Raw genomic sequence first — 10,000 nt, 5'->3', positions numbered from 1 at the left:
TTACAGGATGTTAATTAGATTGATCTTCCTTTACAGGATGGTTCACCCAAAAATTAGCTTTTCCTTATCATTCATGTGTTACTTCTGAGAAATACAAAAGATAATTTGAAGATCTGAACAGTGCTGCCCTTTGGTTTGCATGGACACTGAAACAATTGTGTGGACACAAAAAAAGTATAAAAACAGCTCCTTTTATGTTCTGCAGTGTAAATGAGGGCAAGTGAATAGTGATGTTGAGAAGTGCTCCTTGCCTTTTGCCATATCATGGCAAGTTGTTTTACCATTTAATCTATAATATGTACTAGTGTCCACTTTCAGCTAGTAATTATTATTTTGCTACTAGTGTCTGTTTAGTATCTTAGATACTAGCATATATTCAGTTAAGATAGTATTTAGTATATATTAGTATTTACTAAATACAGATGCTTATTAATTAGTATTTACTCACTAACTACTAGTACTAATTATTAGGTACTAGAACTTATTCTTTTGATAGTACTTATTTCAATAGTGGCTAATAACCACTCGGTTGTTACTTGTAACAAATTGTACAAAGTTGCCGTTGATTTCTGTCAGAAACTCATTGAGATATTTTTTGTGCATTTATTTTTATTTTTCAATAGTATGCATTTAAGTCTAGTATTTTTTAAGGTAGTACTAGTAGCTATTATTAAGATATTAGTACTTACTTTAGATACTAGTTCCTATTACCAGATAGAAGTATTTCATCAGATATCAAAGGAAAAAGCAGAAGCTAACTTTCAAAAATTACTATTAAAGAATTTAAGCTAATTAATATGTAGTATTTTTGAAGAATATATTACCTAAAATTAGAAGTACAGGAAGCAATCATTCATTAATTTTCCTTCAACTTAGTTGCATGAACTGCTATTCCAGCATATGTTTTACACAGCAGATGCCCTTCCACCTGCAACTCAACACTGGGAAACATCCACACACTCATTTACACTGGCCATTTTAGTCTATTCAATTCACCTATACCACATGTCTTTGAACTGTGGGGGAAAGCATAGCACCTGCAGGAAACCTACACCAGCACGGGGAGAAAATGTAAACTTCACAAAGCAATGCCACTGACCCAGCTGGGACTCAAACCAGCAACCTTCTGTGGTGCTGTGGTGGTGTTACTTGTAACGCATGTAACATGGAGGAATGGAGTGCATTAGACTGATTCCCAAAAGACCACTGTGAGTCCCCGCATTGATCCTGTGTGCCAGCCTGACCACCCGCTAGTGCCTTACTAATAACTGCAGCTTCTCCACAATGGACGTCCAGCCTCCGGCGTCTAGACTGCAGCTCCACACAGGATGTTTGGCCAGAAGAATAATTGTCATGCCCAACAGAGCCTGGTTTCTCTCCAGGTTGTTTTCCCTTCACTCCGTCAATTGGAGATGTTTTTTTCCTTGCCACTGGCTTGCTCGGATCAGGACTTGTGGAGCTGTGCTTATTTCATGTGGATTTGCTCTACAGTGTTTGAACTGTCAGCAGTGAAATTTAAATCACACTGAGCTAAAGTAAACTTCAATTCTGATATTTGGACTTTAGTAAAACTGTCTCGACACAATCTATATTGTAAAAAGCGCTATATAAATAAACATGAATTGAAAGGTTATGAAATCATGCCTGCTATGGGTGCTCGTAACCTTTTAAACAGTAGGCGAGTACTTTTTTGTCTGTGAGAATGTGATCTATTGTAACTGTTTGGAATTGAACGCTAACGTCTGATTAATGCTGCAAATAAATTTATGACTATTAGTGTAATTAAGTTAAGTGAAATGAACCAAACTAATAATAAATACTACAAACATCCATTGACAAGCCAGCGCTGCAGGAGGCGCTGTAGAGCAGGTTTGATCTGGCTACTGAGCAAAGAAGAAGAAATGATCTCAACACAGTTGATTTTATTTACAGTCTGGTCTGCATTTAAAAGATCCTGTGATTAATAAACGAAGAAAATATGCCAAGTTTACTTCAAACACATGCAGCTCACTGCTTAAGAAGCTAGTATAAAACGGGAGACGCGTTGAATAAAACGTTTTGTTTACAGTGTTGATTTACAATGAGAAAAGTAATCGTAGGAATTGGTGGGTGAGTAAAGTAAAAGTAAACGTGTTCAGTTCGAATGTTATCGAGAGTATATGAGTTATACATGAACTGCTGTGACAGGATGACAAACGGGGGAAAGACCACTCTGAGTAAAAGTCTTCAGGAGCTTCTGCCCAACAGCTGTGTTATTTCTCAAGATAACTTTTTCAAGGTGCCATACTCGATTTATATTAATATTCTGAATGTAAATATGTTGTTTTCAAATACAATTTTATGATTTGGTCATTTATTTATATCTTGCAATTGTTGCTAACAAATGTGTGTTTATTTCTCAGGATGACTCTGAGGTTCCTGCTGATATCAGAGGCTTTAAAGAATATGACAGTAAGTGTTGTGAAATCATGTTTTTATTGAAATAAACTATATATGTATTTTTAGTTATTTATTTATTATTACGAAACTCATCTTCAGCTTTGGACGCCCTGCACATGGACAGGATGATGGGAGACATCGGCTCGTGGCAGGAGGATCCTGTGGGATTCATGATATCTCATAGTTGTCCAGTGAAACCCACAGCATCAGAGCCGAGTGTGTTTGTTCTTATAGTGGAGGGGTTCCTGATTTTTAATCATCGGTAACTTAATTTATTTTGGTCCAGCAGACTACACAGAGTCACAATAAATCTTACTGGACCCACTTGAAATCCTTAACGTAATAATCTTAATTTTGAAAATTCTTTCCTTAGTCAAGGAAATTTTGTAGCAGTTCTTCAAAGCTACATTAAATTATATCACCTAATTTAAGATCCAAATTCATGCTTTTGAAAGAATTATCAGTCCTCTAAATCATAGAAATTATTATAAAGCAATTTTATCTTCAAAAACACAAGTAAAATATATCTTGTTTTGCTTGTGACAGCAGAAATGTGTTTTACATAACCTGATATACTAAAATGTTAACAAATCTACAGTTATCAAATTGATATTTCTGCTGTGTTATTCGTTAGTGTGAATGACCTCAGGGTCACTAAAACATGCTTGTTGACCTTTGGTTATGGATTGCATTATTTATTGTGTTTTTGTTTCATGGATTCATGTTTTACCTCCAGGCCTCTTAATGCTTTGTTCGACAAGAAGTACTTCCTGCAGATTCCTTATGAGACGTGCAAAGAGAGAAGAAGGTGCGATCTAGACTCCTGTCAGACGTGTCTAGTGTGATGAACATATCATTAAATGAAGTAAAACCATCTCTTTCATTTCTCTCTATTGGGCAGCTCCAGAGTCTATGTGCCTCCAGATCCGCCAGGCTACCTTGATAGCTACGTTTGGCCCATGTACCTGAAAAACAGAAAAGCCATGGAAGAAACTGTAGATGACATAGGTACTGTAATATTATAAAACGCTTTAATCACAGAGTTGTGGTGAACTGTAAAAGTCTGGCTGAATGTATTTGCACTTTATACAGTGTTTCTGGACGGCACACTGAAGAGAGAGACGTTGATCTCAACAGTTTTTGCAGACATCCAGGAAATGCTTCTGGTTAGACAGAGATGATCTGTCATGTGAGTAATTCAGCATTTACGTAATATTGAAGCTCACTTGCATGAAACTCATTTTTTTCTGTGTTTGCATTTCATTGTCAGATTGTGAGGACCACACTTTGAAGCCATTTATTCCCGCAAGTACACTTATATCAGCACATTCTTTATAGTATTCATTAATGGGCAATTTCAATTCCTCATTAAAGGGCATTTACTGTTATCATGAAGCCTAGAAATTCCTCAAAATAAGAGAAGCTTGACGTATTTTCTAGATAATGTATTAATGCTGATTTAAAATGGGGAACTTGTATTAAAGACTTCCCATTTTGGCGTGTGTGTGTGTGTGTGTGTGTGTGTGTGTGTGTGTGTGTGTGTGTGTGTGTGTGTGTGTGTGTGTGTGTGTGTTTGTTGAAGTGAATTCATAAACATGATTTTATACACACAGAATATAAAATACATGTGATTAATGTTTTAAAACTACATTTTTTGTGAAAATGTCAAAATGTGAGTGAAGTATGAAAACAAATATACATAATCTGACTTAGACTTATTAAAATAAAAAAAATGTTTTAGCAGAATGGTCACTCATATGAATAAGTGAAAATATTTGTGATCATAATTTTTTTAAAATAATAATTTACATATTCATTAAAACATCTTACTGACACATGGTTAAACCCTATGCGGTTTGAAGGATATTGGCAATCAAACTGGCTTAGTCTGTAAATTATTAGGGGTTGTCAAAGCAAAATGAACTGACAACTATTACAGCATATGTCTTACATAGCGGATACCCTTTCAGCCACAACCCAGTACTGGGAAACACTCAAACACTCTCGCATTCACACACACACATGAACACGGGAAGAACAACTGGGCGAGTTGGGACTCGAACAGCGAACTTTTGCTGCGAGACAACAGTGCTAACCACTGAGCCATTGTGCTGCCAGTGTTCTGTAGATTTGTCCTACCTTGTCAGATTGTCTTACCTCCCATTCAAAAAGTAGGTAGCACATTTTGATGATGCAATATGCTACCCATCAGATTTTGCTACCAGTGTAAATGTGGAGTAGCACGTGATATGAAGCTGTAATATAACCCTAACCTACCTAATCCCTAACCCCAACCTCAGAACCTTTCAAACACAGTGTCGGTAGAATAATCTGATGGGTAGGATAAAATGTCAGGACATTGGCAATCAAACAGATGGATTATAATACCTATACTTAAACAAATCTGTATAATTTGTTATCATATATTATCAGAAATAATTCTGACTTCAACTGTATGTACGATATACAGTATTTTGCGTTTAGATAAGTTCAGGTTTAGACAAAAACAATAAACTGAAAAATGGTGATTTAAAGCAGGTGAAGTTATCTAAAATATGTAGACTGTGTAATAAATACTAATTGTTTAAAAGTCTAATTGAATACTTGCATTTTTCTCTATAGTTCATTTTGGAATGAGCAGAATAAACTAATCTCGAATCTGAAATAGCTAAAATCTGCATTTATTATCCACTGGCAAAAAAAAGAAGGAATCAAAGTCATCTTTTTATTAAGTTCTTTATAATTTACTTATGAACCAAAATAATCGCCAGGTGCAACAAACTGAACATTATTTACAACTTTATTACATTTTTTTCACAGCCTGGGCAAATGGCTATGAGAAATATGCACAAAAATCGTCGCTTAATGGGCACGTTCATTGGCAAAAAAATGACAGATTAATTTAATTCATAATAAGTGCATTGTCAGCAGCTGCGGGTAATAATTTAGATTTGCAAATATGATTATTGAACTAACCTTTTATGGCAGACACATAGAGAACATTTTAAAGGTACAGTTCACTCACTCACAATACACGCAATTTACCCAGAATCACACGTTTACTTGCCTTCATCTAAATACAAACACTGTGACTCTTGTTTGTACAAACACAAATTAACATTTCTTATGCTTTATGAGTTCAGACTGCATGATTTAAGTCCTAATTTTGACTCGCTGGCAAGTTTTGAGAAATCACAGACAAATGCCTGAAATCACAGGCAAATCAGTGCTCGTTCACTTAACAATTACACAGTGTGAACTATCAAACACGTGATCTGAGAGTATTGCCAATGAGTCGCTGACACCCGTCATATTTAGCATGCTAAATATCTGGAGCTGTCGGCGATTCAAATCATGCCATGTGAAATGTGTTCTGTCTGAAAATAACATCGGTTATCACCTAAAGCACTCATTTAAAAAAAACTAGTGTAAATTTGGCAGAAGCACCCATGTCTCTTTGTCGTGTCATCTGAGCAAATATCACAACCGGGTCAAAAAAGAAGTAAAGTTGAGGAGAAATGGCTAATTCCCTTCAAAGCCAGGTGAGCAAAATTTAGTACATTTCCTACCCCACTGGCTTCTCTTTCACTATGTAGTTAATAACAAAAGATGTACTACGTGACCTAGTGTTGTTTCCATGTCACTTCTCGCGTGTGTTTGGTAGTAAGACCAAGACAAAGGTTATTAGCGATTCTTCCTGTTTTAAAGTCAGGCAGTGTGAAAACATCTGTGACACAACGACTTTTAAAATTGTGCAGTCTAAACTCAATATTACAGTTACTGATCCAAGTCTTGGATACATGATTACTGGATGTGATGAACAATGTATGTAAAAAGTGTCAAATATATAAATATAAACTGTTTACCATTCAAATGTTTTGTTTCCTGTCTTGCTGCATAACTGTCATATTTAAGTTTGATATAATTGTAGATGTGTAAGGCCTCAGCACAGCTATACTGTGCACAGTATATCGATATCACAACGTGATCATTTGCAATAGTCACAACGAGAATATAGGCTATGTTGAGTCTGGGTTATAGTTCATCATTTTGCAAGTCTTTTTTGAGCCTTGTGACTGTGAAAAGGTTTTAAAATCGTTCAGGTGCAAGAAACTGTTCTGTTTGTAACTTTGAAAAATGAATAATGATTAATTTTGTTGAATTGTTTATAAAACGATGACTGCAGTATTATTTTACATTTGATTATTCAGTTACTGTATACCTGAATACATTTCCACTCCTCGGATAACAATAAGACAGTGTTTATGTCCTTTATGTATTTTTCTTTATCAAATTGATCTATGCTTGTAGATTCTTTATTACATTTTATGCAGATGCATTCCCCTGCAGAATCATCCCAATAAATCTAAAATGATCAATTCTTTCCAAACATTTATTCAATTCATTTAGTGAAATTGTATTTATATCGCAATATACATAGCAGAATTAAAAATTGTTCCATTTTTTTTCAATATTGGACAGCCGTAACTGTGACTGTTATAACTGTCAGTCTGGTGATTTTAAAGCTTGGACTCACATTAGGCATGCTTCTCTTGTGTTTTACCCAATCATGATTGTGTTGTTTTTCTGGTCTGCACTCATTACATTACATTACATTATATTACCTCATTCTTAATTAGAAATATGTACCTTTTGAAAAGATGCGACTGCAGGGACATCTTTCATTTATTTATAGCTTAAATACAGCTTTAATACCTTCTTAAAGTGAATAACTAAAGAATTTTTATCTTAGATGGTTTTTGTTTTGTTTTGTTCTTATTATAGTACTAAAAAAAGAACATCTTAACCTAGATGGATTTGTATATTTACTGTATGTATATAAAAAATAAAAAAATGTCCTGGCTAACAAACAAAGAGCATTCTTGGAGCCATTAGTTATCTTAGATTCTGTGATGCTTTTTTTGTGCAGTACAACAATAATAAATAAAAGTGTGCTTCAAATACTAGGGTGATAAAAGTAACCGGTTAAAATGAGATGTGTATTGTTAGAGGTGTTGTGCATTCAACATTTGAAATCAAAGGTGGATGGGCTATCAAAACAGTGTTGGGCAACACAAAGACTCCTAATAAGCACACGGTGTCTGGAATGTCATTTCAGAAACAAAGTTGTCACAAAGCAAGAGTTGTGATCAACTTTTTTTCTTTTATTATAAAAAGTATCCAAGATTTTTCTTGGTTGGTACTGGATTTTATCCAGTGGGAATTCACTTATTACAAACTACTGTACTAGGCACAAGTATTTAGAAAAAAATCTGATCATTGCATGATGCACAGTGAACACCTGCTGTCTTAACAAAAGAGAAGGAATGTTGTTCCAAGAAGGAGATTATAATTGTAAAGATTTGAATGGTAAATGAATAAAAATCAGGGTATCTGCAGGCGTCATAAAATGTCCTAAATTTCAAAAACTAATTTTAGGTCTTAAAACGTTTTAAATTCACAAAAAAATTGAATTGTAGGTCTTAAATAATTCTAAATGGGTCTTATTTTCCAGTGTCTATGTAAAGCTACCCAATCAGGCCAACACCTGTATACAGTATAAAGACACTAACTAAACGTCTCAGTAAAACTTATATTTACAGCTCTGTTTAACGCTATGGTTCCTCACAATAACATCTGTAAGTTCTCCATGTATTTGCAGACCATATGTGGTGAGGACACTGACCTGGACAGACTGTTGTACTATTAGTTTATTATAGTTTTTAAAGCTTGTCAAAGAAAAGTATGTATGGTTTGCTTGTTCTGACACATTATTTAAGTACTATTTAGTTATTACTTTTTTTGGAAAGTAAAAATCCTCAAGGTTAAGCCCATTATAAGTCTTAAAATTCATTCATAAAAAGGTCTTAAAATTGACTTGCTGAAACCTGCAGAAACCCTAAAAAATACTGCAGTTTTCCATAAAAAGAATAATCCATGTTGATTTAATTGAGCTTTAAATATATTACGGCGTTTATTTAATGATAATGATGCAATTACTTGTCCATTGTAGTTCTTCTGAAATCACTAAATGAATCAAGAAGATATTTTTTTCACATTTAAAAGCAGAACTCTTGAAAATGTTTTTGCTTTCAGATGCCTGAGGGTTGCTGACTAAGATGTGGAAGTTGTGGGCTGGAGCGTGTGTGTGTGTGTGCGCATGAGAGAGAGAGAGAGTATATAAATTTGCAGTGCAGACTTAAGATTTGGTTTGCTTCTTGTGTTTAGTTGGAGATGCTCTGATGACAATGAGAATGAAGACTCTGCTGTTTACCTTCCTGTTGTTGGGTGTTCTTTGTCTCAGCAGCTTTGCAGAAAGTGCAGGTTAGTGCTTTGTGTTTTACTGTTTTACATTTGGCAGTTTGTGCATGTTACATTAGTATTTACACTACTTTAGATTTGACTCACATTCAATACTTTTTGTTGTACAATATGGATGGTGTGTTAAATATATCATTTACTCATCTTCATGTTGAACCTACATGTTTTTCTCTCTTCTGTGGAACATGCAATATATTTTTCATTTCCACCCCTCTCTTAACCATAGTGGACATTGAAACTTAAAGGCATACTTCACCTAAAATGAATATTAAGGATTACCAAAACTGTTTACCACCTAAAAATGAACAAAAACTGTTTGTTTAACACTATTCAAATGTGTTCTTTAATGTTCCACACATGAAAGCAAATGCTATCTATGTCTGATATTTGTGTGCTGTAAACTGATCCACACTCTTTTTTTAAATCATTTTTCAGATGTGATCAAATTTAAAGGTGAAAGTGCCACCATGAAGTGTCATATCTCTGATAAAGATGCGATGGGAGTGTCTCTGTTCACCCGACATAAGGATAAGCAGGAAGTCTTATACTACTTTATACAATCAAACAAATTAACTATTAAGCCTACTCATGAAGGACGTGTTGAAGCCAAATTTGATGGCAAGACTCTGACTGTAGACATCTTGAACCTGCAAAAAGAAGATACCGGTGCCTACTGGTGCGAGTGCAATCATATAGTGACTCGTGAGTGTAAAATGGATCAGTCTGGTGTTGTTCTTGTGGTTCATGGTGAGTAAATATGTCTTTAATACTTTTAAATATGTCTACTTGCATAATAATTAGTACAATTTTGAATACATGTAGAAATGAGTATAGTTTTAGTTGTGCTCTGATCGTTTAAGCTGTGATGTATTGTTTTATGTTAGTGTAATAAATTAATTAAAATTTACAGTCAAAAAGAAAGAAAAAAATGAGCATAACTTTATTTTGACGGTCCATTTAATGTACTAAAACTTTTTTTTAATTTTAATTTCCATTGCATCTACGTGCCAGCTAATTCTCAGTAGATTATAAGTAGACTGTTAGGTTGGGGTTGGGGTTGGGGTTAGGGTTAGGGTTAGTGTAAGTTGACAAATACTTGCAAAGGTTCTTATAGTCAGCTATATGTCTGTCCAAGGAGCAGTATCAACAGACACAGTATTAAGCAGACACTCTATTAATACTCAAATGAGAAGTAATAAAATCATACCATAAAAATAAAGTCTTAGCAAAAATTGTATTT

The 10,000-nt window shown here is 34.5% G+C and overlaps 2 protein-coding genes across 6 annotated transcripts in view; both read left to right on the top strand.

The window, feature by feature from the left end:
- Nucleotides 1–1,889: 1,889 nt before the first annotated feature.
- Nucleotides 1,890–3,827, top strand: nmrk1 (nicotinamide riboside kinase 1). Of its 2 annotated transcripts, NM_001013449.2 has the most exons (8): nt 1,913–2,109; nt 2,188–2,278; nt 2,403–2,451; nt 2,539–2,701; nt 3,176–3,247; nt 3,341–3,447; nt 3,532–3,628; nt 3,710–3,827. In NM_001013449.2, the coding sequence occupies exons 1-7, from the start codon at nt 2,081–2,083 to the stop codon at nt 3,618–3,620; spliced, it is 600 nt and encodes a 199-aa protein (NP_001013467.1). In that variant the 5' UTR covers nt 1,913–2,080; the 3' UTR covers nt 3,621–3,628; nt 3,710–3,827. The 2 variants fall into 2 exon arrangements, with proteins under 2 accessions (XP_073796512.1, NP_001013467.1); XM_073940411.1 differs by lacking the exons at nt 2,539–2,701; nt 3,710–3,827 and having other exon boundaries at nt 1,890–2,109.
- Nucleotides 3,704–10,000, top strand: part of si:ch211-165d12.4 — a 9,874-nt gene continuing 3,577 nt past the window's right edge. The window contains exons 1-3 of one of the 4 annotated variants that reach the window (XM_068215461.2): nt 3,704–3,744; nt 8,668–8,763; nt 9,196–9,507. In XM_068215461.2, the coding sequence (XP_068071562.1) occupies nt 8,682–8,763; nt 9,196–9,507 (394 nt within the window). In that variant the 5' untranslated portion in view covers nt 3,704–3,744; nt 8,668–8,681. 4 annotated transcript variants of the gene reach the window in all.

The sequence above is a fragment of the Danio rerio genome, chromosome 3, assembly GCF_049306965.1.
Source record: "Danio rerio strain Tuebingen ecotype United States chromosome 3, GRCz12tu, whole genome shotgun sequence".
NCBI lineage: Eukaryota > Metazoa > Chordata > Actinopteri > Cypriniformes > Danionidae > Danio > Danio rerio.
This window is presented reverse-complemented; position numbering and strand designations above follow the sequence as displayed.

Excerpts from the sequence above, each read along its gene's own strand:
- nmrk1 (NM_001013449.2), top strand. The coding sequence starts at position 2,081 with ATGAGAAAAGTAATCGTAGGAATTGGTGG. Across the intron at positions 2,702-3,175 it reads TTCCTGATTTTTAATCATCG|GCCTCTTAATGCTTTGTTCG; the intron begins GTAACTTAATTT and ends TTTTACCTCCAG. Across the intron at positions 3,448-3,531 it reads AGAAACTGTAGATGACATAG|TGTTTCTGGACGGCACACTG; the intron begins GTACTGTAATAT and ends CACTTTATACAG.